A 14,177-nucleotide genomic window follows, 5' to 3' on the forward strand; every position below is an offset into this window, starting at 1 on the left:
CACAGTGCATGTGGGTCAACTTCAATACTTGAAAGGAATCACTTACAGGGTCTGTCAATCCCAGGACAGTGCCTGATAGTGAGAGGTTTCCTCAGTGTAGAGGAAAAGGATGGTTTATTTGATTTATGGGTTTGATCCAATTTCAATCAAACACAATAAATCTATCACACACAGAAAAGGGAAAGAAAAAAACCTAAATACAGTACTCAAAAGCCCAGACCATGAAATAAGTAATGGTGAAGGTAGTTGCAGAGCCAAAGAAAAGATGTCTGCAGCTGACAGCAACCGAAAGCATTGTGGAATGCAGACCGACAGGTGGGCAAGGCTTCCCCCTACCTGTCGACTGTTAATGATCTTGTCAGTAAGTTGTTAGTGGGCCAATCCATCTCATGTTTGCAAGCTTCTCCCAATTTAAAGAACGAAAGTTTGTATTTGTGTAAGAACAATAAATCTTTATGTTTAGTAGTGGTTGTTTAATTTACTCTCCAAGACTGTGGAACTGGACCACTGCTCTACCGCTACACCTCACAATATCATACATTGGTCCTTGGAGAGAGAGAGAGAGAGAGAGAGCGAAGAGAGAAAAAAAAAAAAAAAAAAAAAAAAACACACACACACACACACACAACAACAAGTGCGGTGGTACTCACGGTACATCTAGAGAGAGCCCTGTCAGTCCTTTCCACAGGAGAAGCTGTGGAGAGGACTGACAGCTAAAAGCCTCACAAGACTTCCTGTGGCGAGAAGACATAGCAGCTGCCTTCTTCCCCCCCAACCCCCTTACAACTGGTGGAGGTCATAAGGGTGGGCAAAAGCACCCAACAAGGAAGATGCAGATGATGACAACTTTCTCCTGAACTGCTCTGACTTCTTCTTGCTAAGCACAGCCAAGGTCAATATAGTGGACTGAATGGAGGAGAACTGCCCCCATAAAGTAAGATGACAACTCTTCTGAGCACATCACTGAAGGTGCGTGCGCAGATACTAGGCTATGAAGGTGGGGGTAGTCAGCGAGCCAGTCAATACTGTACCTTGATTAGACTCTGTTACAGTCTCCATAGAAGAAGTCACAGGTGAGGTGGCCAAGTAAAGACAAGATTCTGGGCTCTCCCAAAAGGCCCAGAAAAAGCCACAACTCCTTATGTCTCTCAGCACCTGAAGAGAAAGTCAGGTTACCTATGGCACTTCCCTTCGCCCAGAGAAAGTATGCACCAGAAAACTCTCTCTCCATGAAAATGTTGGAATGGGCGCCCTCTCCACCTCGGTGGTTTCCCACTGAATAATCAGTGGAAGTCAGTGAAGGGGAAACTCCTCCCTTAGGAGTAAAACCAACAGGTGGCAGTTCAGCAAAAGGAAGAAAGGTGCCAAAAACCTCCTTTGGTGTCACCAGCAGACTGTTGCTCTTCGATGACACTGCAAACTTCTCTTTTTTCTTCTTAGCCATAAACTTCACCCACTGTTCTCACGGTCAATAGCAGAACTCACAACAAGCCTACCTCTGTTACATAAATGCTTCCTGCAAGAGATGAAAAGGGTATGGGGGTCTACCTCCACCAAGGAGTGAAACCTTTTACAAGATCTTCCTTACCAGGACACTGCCACATATTCAGAGGCTTCCTCAGGATGGAAGAAGAGGGCTTAAATGATTCATGGGTTAGGTTCATTATTTATATTCAGACAAACCACAAACAATAAAAAAATATAAAGAATGCTGATAAAAACAACTTTATTTGTAAGGGTAAACAGAAAAGTTGGGAACAGAGAATTGTAGGTTAGACATCTGCACTGGATGGCAGGCAAAAGCAAAGTGGAGTGCAGACCAACAAATAGGCAGGGCTGCCCCTATCTGTCAACAGTTGACTACCTTGTCAGTAAGTTTAAAAAGCAGTTTCCAGCTCGCACCCAAAGTTAAATCCTATGTAAATAATGAAGGTTAGCATTTGTCTACGAACAAAGATTAAACTGTAATTCATTCCATTTGGCTAATTACAGGATAAGAGAAAAATTTTGTTGACCATCATATTCTCATGTTAATCCCCAGTAGCCTATTAGATGGAAAAAAAAAAAGCTGAAAAATGGTGAGAGGTTGGTTCCTGTCAGTCAGTGATCATGTGAGGTGCTGAGTGGCAAGCCTCCAAACAGTGTATGGTATGTTTTTTATCTTTCCTAGACAGTGACCCCCAGCAAAGTTCGGGGGTTGTTATCTAGGATTAATATTTCTATGACTACATTAATATTTCTATGGAGTCATTATCTTTACGATATTTAGTCTTCTGATTATGTTTTTCAGTCATTCCCAACGGGCCTGTACTAAACACACCGCAAAGGTGGATAGGCTACATACCAGGTTAAAACCCCTGGGGGCCACTGTCTAGGAAAGATCCCCTTTAGATTACTGGATGAGGGAGAGAGTGCGATGGGGAGAGGGAGGGATGGCACAAGAAACACACATGGAAAATGGAGAAGGGGTTGGGAGTTAATGTAGATAAGTTACCGTAGGCCTGCAAGTGTAGGAAAAGTCTGGGTAATTCTAAGCCGTAGTTCCACGGTGAGCTAGACTGGCAATTGATGTTTTCCTATTTTATTTTATTTGCTTTACAAGAATTTAAAGTAATATTTTGTCGGCCGGCTGTTACTAAACTGTAATTGACCTTTGAAGACTATACTACCAACGGGGTAGATCTAAGCTGGCATTCCATGGTGAGCCGTCCCCTCCCCCTTCCATAGCTAATACGGCAAAATTGTAACCGGTAAACACCCCTAAAAATACCAACCTAACGTACCCTAGATGCGTTTACTGGTTACAATTTTGCTGTATTAGCTATGGTGGGGAGTGGGGGGCTCGCCGCGGAATGCCGGCTTAGATCTACCCCGTCGGTAGTGTAGTCTTCAAAGGTCAATTACAGTTTAGTTACAACTGGCCGACAAAACATTACTTTAAATTTTTGTAAAGCAAGTACAATAACATAGGAAAAACGTCAATTGCCACAGTCTAGCTCATCGCGGAATTACGGCTTAGAATTACCAAAGTCTGTGCAAGCACAAGCTTAAACTATGGTGAGGTACATCAAAGTGTAAAATCACTGATGTGCAAATTATCGCGTCAAAACTCGCTCTGCTAGACTAGAACCCGCCATGATTAACCATAGCCTAGCCAGGATAGCCTAGGCAACCTTCGCTCAACAACCCCTAATCAACGTAATTTTTGCTAAGACTATCCAAAAAGGTAAATTTGGCAGGGTACTCAACAGTTACTGTGTACCTTAGCCTGATCTTCATATGAGGCCTAGGCACAGGCCAAACAAGCCTACCGCAACTACCCCGAGAGCCTAGGCCTATCAAGACTGAGCTGAAATTGTTGTTTTGAGAAACTGCCATACAATATTTCCATGGCTAACCTATATGCACTATAAAGTATGAACAACCTCCGCTGTGGCTTACGACAGTCGAGGAAATCCCTGTGGACCAAACCAAGATGTAAGACGACAGGGCCAAACAGCCAAGCATTAACCTGGTGGCGAGATAAACAATAGGTTACGAAGATCGTAAGGTTACTGGGAAAACATCAAAAACATTTACATAACTGCCACAGAATAACAGCTGTAAATTAGTGTAACTAACATCACATTAGTTAAATAATTACCTGTGTCACTGTCAGTAGTGAAATCAAGCGAGAAAATGCTTAATAAGCAACATATACACGCGAAACGTCTCCCAATATTCAACTAGATCGGGAAACTACCCAAATCAAAACATCAATAAAACAGACTCTCCCTTATTCATCTTATAATAAAGAATGATCATATCATAAGAGCAAGATTATCTCACACACATAAGAAACATTTATTCTGGGTGTGGGAAAGGTTTAAGTAATATTGAGCCAATGAATATTTATGATGGTGATCATGCAAGCTAATATTCAACATATGGGGAGATTTCAAAATGAACGGGCGCGAAATTTGAATGTCTGATGGCGGTCGTGCTTTTGCGGTCTGCGCAGGCATAATCCTAAATATAATTTGTCAATAACTAAATAAAATATAATACAACCTATTTTCAATGCACTCTTCTTGTATAATTAAAATGAAAATAAGGATGTTTGTTTCCCCTTCCGCAATAATAACCTGTGATATATTGACGCTATGAGAATTTCACAGTTACTATTATCTCCATTCAAAGACAGTTCAATGTAACTAAGTAAATATCTACTCATAACTCAGCGCAGCATTATTGTGATATATATATATATATATATATATATATATATATATATATATATATATATATATATATATATATATATATATATATAATATTTGTACTGAGACAGGGGCTGCAGTTGGGTGGGGATTTATTGAAAATAAAGCACAGAAAGACATGAGTGGCACAATTTCACAGTTGCCTTTTGAATATGTATATATATATATATATATATATATATATATATATATATATATATATATATATATATATATATATATATATATATATATATATATATATATATATATATATATATATATATAAATATATATATGATGTGTACCAAGTAAAATGTGTTTATTACACCACTAATCACAGAATTCAAAAATTTACCTCACTTCAGCCAGACACCTGAACTCTCATAACGATAAAAATTACGACTGAGTACTCTAAAGGTAACAGTGATCCCTTAAAAACTTATTGATCACATGAAAAATCAAACTAGGTTTATCAAAACAAGAGTGAAGTATCAGCAATTAAACAAGAAATATACTAGAGTAAAAGAGCATTACTCCATCAAACAACTTTCACTGTTTCCCTGGTCTTAATTCACTTCATCAAAACTAAAGGAACAAAACATGTTTATCACTTTGCCTTATGTACACAATTAATCCAATTCACTGGTGGTCAGTAAATGAAACACTTTTTTTTCTTTAATTTTACATACAAAAATTTATTTTTAAATTCAAAATTTATAACTACAATTCAGAATCTAAAAAAATTTACTATTACTTGAAAACCACACAAAATTTAATTAATTCTTTAATTAAATTATTAGGCAAAACTAAATCACAAAAACTTCAATTTATCAAGAACATAAAATTAATCAAGCAAAATTTAAACTATTAAGAGTTGCACAAGATTTGAAAAGAAAATCTTAGTAAATGAAAATTAAATCAAGTATGCAATGTTAAATTATCAAGAAATATTTAAAATGCTAAGTAAAAAAAATGTTAAATCACCAACATATAAAATGTGAAAAATCAAGAGATTGCAAACACAAGAACACAAAAATAGGCAAAAAAATTTACCAAAACAATTTCACCAAGGCAAAAATTCCTCAATGCGGTATACCTTATTATACCATGGTAATAATAAGTAAAATTTACTTTACCTTACACAAGATTGTAAAAACATTTGCAAAATCACCTGAAATATACCTGCCTGAGATTCACAAAATGCACTTTTTTGTTAGGCACCGTTACGCACTTTTCCTACATTCAGATCTCAAAAGCTAAGATTAATACCAGTGACCACACAAACATTTTACATTAACCCTCTGGTGATCCGATGATGCGAAACTGCATCACTAAATTTTTTGCCATAAGTGCTCCGATGACGCGATTTCTGCGTCATCCATGTGTTATTTTCGGGGGAAATTCATAAAAAAAAAAAAAGTCATCCAAAGAAAACGAGGACTGCGCCATTGTGTGGGCAGATCTTGGACTTACAAGAAAATGTAAACAGCAAACCGATAGGTATCGCGCATGCGCCGCAGTCCTCCCCCAACTAAAGAGGTGCACCTCCTATTTTGACCGAGTTCAGCACGTCTTTTTAGCACTCACATTTTTTGCTTTGTCGTCATTTATCTGCGTTTGTTAGGTGCTTTCGCTTTTGCTATTGTTATAAAAGTAGTTGCAAGTGATTGTTGAGTATTTTGAATAATATTTCAAGTGTTCTTCGATAAGATAAATAGTGAAGAATTTACTTTTTTTACATATATTTCTGTCTTTCAACAACATTTCTGTCTTTCAGCTTCAATTGCTCAATTTCTTCTGGAAGCACTTATTGCTTTTACGTGGGCTATTTATAGAAAATTTATTCAGCTTTCCATTGTAATTTTCACTTTTTTCTTAGCGTTATTCATTACTGAGTAATTACGAAAAATGTCAGTGTATGTATATACGCATTGAACGCCGTAGTTCAGCCGGAATTTATGCATGCGTAGATAATTTTTTGTATGCCTGTTTGTGCATCTGTAAATAACTTCAATGTGCATGTATTATATATTATTCGAACGGCCATTTTTTGTAATTTATCGTGCTGAACAGCAAAATGTAAAAATATCAACGTTTGTATATAATAATTGTTGCCGTATTTTTTCTTAGAAAAAGAAAAAAGATTGTCCATAATCTAATGACAATTTCTCAATTTTATTCAAACAATACATATATCTTTCTTTTGTGTTTTATAGGAAATTTATTTAGATTTCTAATGCCACCTTTATTTTTTTTCTATCTTTATTTCTTACTTAGGTACGATACGAAACGTCAACATAAATAGGTTGGAAAATCTGGTAACTGCACTTTGTAAAAAATTAGCATTTTTTAATCGGTAAGAGCTAATTAGCAAACACATTTATAGCAAAATTATTGTTTTCATGTTAAAGTTCAAACATTTCCACACAATTTACATATAAAATAAACTCCTCAAACCTAATTATTATATTTTTCATGATTATTTAAAAAAAATATCTACGATTTTCCTTAAAAATCTCACGTTCATCACGTCTTTTTTATTATTTCTAAGCCTTGCAAAAATTTTCTGATTGCTTTAGGAAAAAATTCAATCAAACCAGAAGCCTATATCAGTTATAGTTTGGACGTATTGATTTTTACAAAGAAACTTCTGCGCCAGCCCCACTTTTCCCTCCACAGCATAAGTCGCATACCAGGTAGCACTATAGGAACACCCGTAAGCGCGAGAGGGTTAATATTTATTCTCTTTTGAAGAAAGAGAGAGAGAGAGAGAGAGAGAGAGAGAGAGAGAACCACATGACCGGTCTCTGAAGGCAGAATCAACAAACTTTAGGATTCCAGCAAGACACAAAACAATCAGATGATGTCATTACTAGAGCAAAATGTGTTAGGGCCAACTGGTGCGTTAGAACAATACGTGATCAGAGCAATGCAATCTTACAAAACATGGCGTAATCAATTGAGACATGTGCATTTACTCTCAAAAAGGTACACATCTTTACCAGAAAATCATATGGGAAGAAGCTCTTGATGAAATCTAAACACCATCAAAACAGTCGGCACCTAGCTAGTCAAACATGGCACGCTTTCAAAACAAGACAAAGAACCAAAGTTGGTTTTCAGAACAGTACATGAAACATTGCGAAATCATTCGTCTTTTTCTTGTATGAGGCAAAACATTACACAACTCGATTGCTATTCCCTCGCTTGTTAATGCGTTATCTTTCACAATGACAACTGAACCAAAACACGACATACGAAATCACAAGTGCAGAACATTTGTTGCTGGGGGACAAAATGTGCAATCACATACTATGTTATTATTGAAACGCATTACTAATTCCAAATTATGCTGTTAAGTTATTCAAATCACAGACTCTTTTGAGATCTGACATTACACTACATATGATACTTCAACAAACACTATTACTTCACAGAACACATTACAACTAGAATAGTATATATATCAAAATCATGGAACGCTATACATATTGCAAGGCAATATCATGAAAAAAAATATATATATATATATATATATATATATATATATATATATATATATATATATATATATATATATATATATATATATATATATATATATATTTTATTAGCTTGAACTCGGAAATAAACCACTTGTCAAAAACTCTTTAGAAACAGCTTGCATTTTGCACAAATAACGAGCAATTTTTAAAAGGTCCTTCTGTCTATTACAGATGATGGACAAAATTATGCGTGGCACTGTTTTTGCGCTCATTCTTATTTAAAGGGGCCAGACATATAAATAAAAGATACCCTTTACGTTTGCATCATGCATTAATGTCGGCAGTTGGGATGAACATTTGAGTGTCAATGACTGCATTATGACTGGTAAAAGAGGATGGTTGATTTGATCCACCTGTAAACCCGGCAGAGGAAAAGATAAGGAGAGAATGTGAATGTGTTTGTTTTAGGTGGCACCATTAATGATAATATTAGAAGACTGAAATGGCTCGACCATAAATGTTTTGATAAGAGCACATTCTACATTGAATGAATATAAAGAAATGCAAAATGCCGTGTGTTGAGGGATGAAAGTGTGCTGCGAGATAGAGGGACTGCTGAGCGAAATACCAAAATTGCTGAGCTTGAAAGAATGTGAAACGAGATATTTGGCGACTCAATGGATTTTTTCTCGGACAGTGAACTTACACACTAATAATCTTACGAGGAAACCTGAGTCATTGGAAATTGATGCAAGAACTGATAGTCTCACAAATAAGACAACTGCTCCTAGTATACCTGATACAACTAATCATTAAATTCACATTCTACCCATTCTTACACCGTACTCATTCGCTTCCTTTTCTTCTCAAAGAAAAATCAAAGTTCCCCTTTTGCTAGCCTTAAAGCAGTGTCACTGACGCATATTTTCTTAAACCATAGTTGTTTTTATATGCAGCACAACCTGTTCCAAAGGAAAATATACCAGAGAACTAGTCCAACATGAGACGATTAAAAACATTCGAGGCGAATAGCAAAAATGCCAACTAATCATTGACTCTGAAGAGGTCTGAGCACGAGGCAAAAACATATGGTGTTCCTGAACTGTTGCTTTGCCCATTGCCTCAAAAATACAAAAGGACTCTGTCTAGCAGCTCAATTTCATCCTTCAACACACTGCTTTTTGCTTTTTGCATTTCATATATATGCATTAAGACCTCGATGAGGTCTTAACTCTTACCTAGAGGTATCACGGTAGCATTTGTCAGTGTGAGACTGAGCTGGCACTTAGCTCTCTCTCTCTCTCTCTCTCTCTCTCTCTCTCTCAACAATCAAGTTACTAAGTGAGTCAAGGATTAACAGCAAAATCATGTCTATAGAAAAACAGCTTATTCAAGAGTCTAACATGGTAAATGGTTTGGAATGGATTAAAGATGTAGTGGGGAAAAGACAAGCCTATATCCCAGAAAAGGCAACCCAGAAACAAGTCCAACTAGTGCTACCAACTTTAATTAATTAAGTCTCTACATCGTAAGAGTCAAAAATGTCTGACGTAACCAGAGTCACGGTGTGTCAAGTTCCTTTCCATTTATTTGACCTCTAACCAAAACATCTGAGGAAATAAAGGAAAAAAAAACTTTTTAAAACAGGCACAGAGAAAAACAGATGAGGGATCTCACCCACGTTACTAACCCAAAACCACACATAAAAATACATGGCAATAAAAATTCAAGAAATGTCATAAAAACCAAATGGAATAAAAATCAAAATGGGAATTGACAAACAAAAGATATTCAAAGCAAGGATTACATGGGGAAGAAACAGTACAGGTTAAATATAAAAAATGATAAAGCTCATTCGGGCTTTTGAAAATCAAAGTCTCAGTTCACCTCACAAGCAGTTCGTAAGCACTTCCACAGGAGTGGGTCTTTCCCCAGAAAATCACCGAACCCGAATGCCTAACCTGTATTCAAAATGAGAAATCTACAGTTCCTACAAACCGCCCTTCAGAGCGAACTCACGAACGAACTCTCAACCGGAACCCAACGACTTCCGGTCGTCGGAACATTCCGATGTAGTTAGAGCATCATCGTTCGAGGAGCCATGCACTTTGTCTCCATAGGAAGTGAAGCTAACCACAGGCTACCTCAACATTGACTCGCAAACACGTAGGCACTGATTCGCGTTTCCACTTGCCCAAAATATCTCGGCCTAACCAGAAATGCTTAACTGACAAAAAACATAAAATATAATATATATCATTATTCTTAATGCTTTTCGTTCACATAATATATATATACATATACATACATACATACATACATATATATAATGTATACATATATGTGTATGTATATACATATACTATATGATGTGTTCATTATTTCCATCATATCTCACAGTGAAGGGGCAAATCGAATAAAATGGTAGCGATGACTCGCCGATGGGTCGGGAAGTTGAGTAAAATTCGCTGGTATGTTGAGCTTCAGAAGCCTGTCAGGGAAAACCTCAGGTACGAAGTAGGCTACTGTACTTCGGTTCCAACTTCTTTTATGCCCTTGGTAGGTCCCCCGTTCACACCTTGGTCTGTCACACAGGAGACTGAGGCTCGTTTCCAGTGGACGCCAGAAATTTATTTCTGTGAAACACGTGCTCGTGAGTTTATTATTTTCACACACACACACACACACACACACACACACACACACACACACACACACACACACACATATATATATATATATTCGCATAAATATATTAACGAAACGATAATCTTGATAAAAGTTAACTAAATGAATTGATAAGTACTAAGGTCTACTAGGCAACAAGTACAATCAATGAAAAGAAAAGCGAGGTTGCTAATGCCATTATGGATATTCAAATTACTGATGCGAGTTCTAACTCTCAGTAATGCTGTTATTTTTGCTGATGGAAGCAGCACAGACTTTGCAGTGACTAAGAAGTAGGCAGTGGAAAAAACATCAGATCCGGAAACTACAGCCAAATTATGATCAGTAACGTTTATAGTATGGAAGATGATACGGATGATGCATTAGTTAACTGACAAAAACTGCAATCTAAGTTAAATTTCTGATGTAAAGAAGATAAGCTTCATAGCAAAGAAATTTCCTACAGGTGGAACTGCCCACACTTTTCTAAAATATGGGCTTTAAATTCGAAAGCCAGTTCAGGATAACGATGATAAAAGTCAAGCAACGAGTGGATGTGAATGGCAGGCATCCCGAACTGACCTGCTTCTATTGTCAAAGCTTTGAACTTTTAAAAATAATAATACGAGTTAAAAAATAACAGTCTGGTAACTGTTTGTAATTATGCAATAAAACAAGTAAAAAATGCAATCGAGTTCTCCGTACAGCGTAAAATCAAGGCCATCGAAAATAGATCTATCTTTCGGTGGTCTCGGTATAATGCTGTATGAGCCGCGGCCCATGAATCTGTAACCACGACTCGTTGGTGGCCTATCCTATATCGTTGCCAAAGCACGATTATGGTTGACTTTAACCTTAAATAAAAAAAAAAAAAAAACTACTGAGGCTAGAGGGCTGCAATTTGGTATGTTTGATGATTGGAGGGTGGTTGACAACATACCAATTTGTAGCCTTCTAGCCTCAGTAGTTTTTAAGATCAGAGGGGGGACAGAAAAAGTGCAGACAGAAAAATGTGAGGACACGAAAAAAGTGTGGACAGAAAAAAGTGCAGACAGAATAATGTGTAGACGGAAAGACAAAGCCGGCAGAATATTTTTCTTTTACAGAAAACTAAAATGCAGTTCAAATGAGGTTAATTGTTCATTTTCCAACAACCACGACTGGGTAGATAGCAGATTTGGCATTAAACGGCTTTGTAAGTGATGGTGTATCAGATTTTATTGTTTTGTTTAGGAGAGGAGTTTCATTACAAAAACACAATTGGGAACAAAAGAGTCAAGAACAAAAAAAAGAAAAGAAAAGAAAAGAAGAGGGAGAAGAAGTAAGACAAATAATGCAGTAAACAACACAAACAAGACTTCAGGCACAACAATCAGTCGTCAGTGGTGGCCAAGCACTTCTGGGAGAAAAAAAAACACAGGATAGGCTGGGAGAGCATGAAACTTCCTACACAAAAATACAAATTAAATAGCCATAATGACTGTAGAAAATGTCTTCTTAACATGCGCACTAGAAGCGGTTTTGAGGACAGGGTATCAAGGAAAATTATAAATGTAACAACAAGTAACAGGACAAATAAAAACATGAGGAGAGACAACGTGAACAGCGCACCCCTGGAAGAAGCCGCAGGTAGAAAAAAAGTACATCTTAGTTTAACCAGACCACTGAGCTGATTAACAGCTCTCCTAGGGCTGGCCCGAAGGATTAGACTTATTTTACGTGGCTAAGAACCAATTGGTTACCTAGCAACGGGACCTACAGCGTACTGTGGAATCCGAACCACATTATAGCGGGAAATGAATTTCTATCACCAGAAATAAATTCCTCTTATTCTTCATTGGCCGGTCGGAGATTCGAACTCGCGGCCAGAAGAGTGCTAGCTGAGAACGGAACCCACTCTGCCAACGAGGAACTGCCGCAGGTAGAGACAGGTCAAGGACACGAGGGCAGGGCCACATGGGACATGCAGGTTAAAGGATTTACGTGAGCCAGTAAACGGGATCGGATCAAAAAGGGCTTTAATTCCCTTCCCTAGACGCATATAAATACAGCAAGAATGCGTACCTCAAGCGTACCTGGTCATTTTACGGCTACCGTATGATGGGGACAGTTAACACTTGACGGCTTGTAACTTGTGTGAATCAAACCTGCGTTAGAAACTATCCTGTTTTCCTTGCCTTGTTAGTCTTAGTATGAATGCACAGTACAATTGTGCAAGTGATTAAACTCAATATGTATGTGTAAATATATATTACACACACACACACACACACACACACATATATGTATATATATATATATATATATATATATATATATATATATATATATATATATATATATATATATATATATATATATATATATATATATATATATATATATATATATATATAGCAGATGCTCAACTATTACTCGCATTTGCTAGTTCACATACCCATATCTGTATCTATCCATACCCATACCCATATCCGAACCATACCCATGCCCATATCCATATCCATTCCATACCCATATCTGCACTATACCCATACCTATACCCATACCCATACCCAAATCCATATCCATACCCATACCATACCATTCTCATACCCATACCCATATCCTTATCATACCCATACCCATACACAGATAAATTAACCCTACTAATAATAGTCAGCAAAAATCTACAGGCATCACCAGCCCCATTTACCTTCCAGTGTGCAAACAAATAAACAAATGTTTCAGAGTTTTAGAATTATATTTGGACACCTGGATTGGTGGGGGAAGTTAGAAATCTGTCCTGTCTCGGAACCCCAAACCAAGAGGTAGTCCTCATTTGGGGATTCCTAAGGGGGTGTTTTCATTTAAAACATAAGTAATATTTGTTTGCAATGTATGTAATGAAAACTATATTGCTAAACAATTACTCACAAATTTACATAATATTCTCTTATCTGTTTTGTTCAAAAATATTATTCCAAAATTAGACCTCCACTCTTGCACAATACTAAAGAACGGAGTTTTATGGAGAATAAATTGGAGACTAAAGGCTTCAAAGAGCCTGGAGATTGTCTAGAAGCCCTCGGAGGCCCAGAAGCCTCCAGAATCCCCAGAATCCTTCAGAATTCCTAGAAGCCTCTGGAATTCCCAGAAGCCTCCGTACATGCAAACAGAGGCAGAAAGACAGCCAAGGAAATTAATATAATAGGTGGATAGATTCTTGATGATGTCTTCACAACTCCAGGACCCTTTGAAACAGTTTTCGGCTCCTGAAGCATTCCTGGAGAAACGCCCATTGGATTATAACGTCGTCTTAAATTCTTAGAGACTCCAGGATCCTGTGAAGCTGTCTTTAGCTCCTAAACGGATTCCTGTCGGATCCGCTTCCCTTCAGGAAAGAAATCCAGAATCTGTTTTTGAAATCATTTCTTCCACCTCCTAGAGAAACGCCCACTGGATTACAACGTCTTCTCAAATCTTAAAGACTCCAGGATCCTGGAGCCTCCAGACACACACAGACACAGAAAGGCAGCCAAGGAAATGAAAATATATATATATATATATATATATATATATATATATATATATATATATATATATATATATATATATACTGCTGTGTGTAACTTTGGAACAAAGTGTTGGCCATTTTATGGAGGTCAGAAACTTCTCATCAGTACCGATGGTTTACTAAGGATAAGTTTACCAGTTATCTTTAATACTTTCTTCAGCATCAAGGGAAGTAAAATGTCAGCATTTTTTTGTGACAGAAATATGATCCAGCACCCTTTACACTAACTTT

The 14,177-nt window shown here is 37.1% G+C and overlaps 1 protein-coding gene across 5 annotated transcripts in view; it reads right to left on the bottom strand.

Moving 5' to 3' along the window:
• Positions 1-3,994, bottom strand: part of LOC136828655 (NK-tumor recognition protein-like) — a 124,636-nt gene extending 120,642 nt beyond the window's left edge. The window contains exons 1-2 of one of the 5 annotated variants that reach the window (XM_067086701.1): positions 3,644-3,775; positions 3,442-3,511 (exon numbers count right to left, since the gene is read on the bottom strand). Coding sequence is in view for 1 of the 5 variants with exons in the window: in XM_067086700.1 (XP_066942801.1) it covers positions 3,263-3,279 (17 nt within the window). In the remaining 4 variants the exon portion in view is untranslated. Of the gene's footprint in view, positions 1-3,262; positions 3,295-3,398; positions 3,512-3,643 lie in introns of those variants that run through there. The other 4 variants (XM_067086704.1, XM_067086703.1, XM_067086702.1 and 1 more) reach the window with 4 other exon arrangements.
• Positions 3,995-14,177: the final 10,183 nt, after the last annotated feature.

The sequence above is a fragment of the Macrobrachium rosenbergii genome, chromosome 43 (assembly GCF_040412425.1).
Source record: "Macrobrachium rosenbergii isolate ZJJX-2024 chromosome 43, ASM4041242v1, whole genome shotgun sequence".
In the NCBI taxonomy this organism is placed as follows: Eukaryota; Metazoa; Arthropoda; class Malacostraca; order Decapoda; family Palaemonidae; genus Macrobrachium; species Macrobrachium rosenbergii.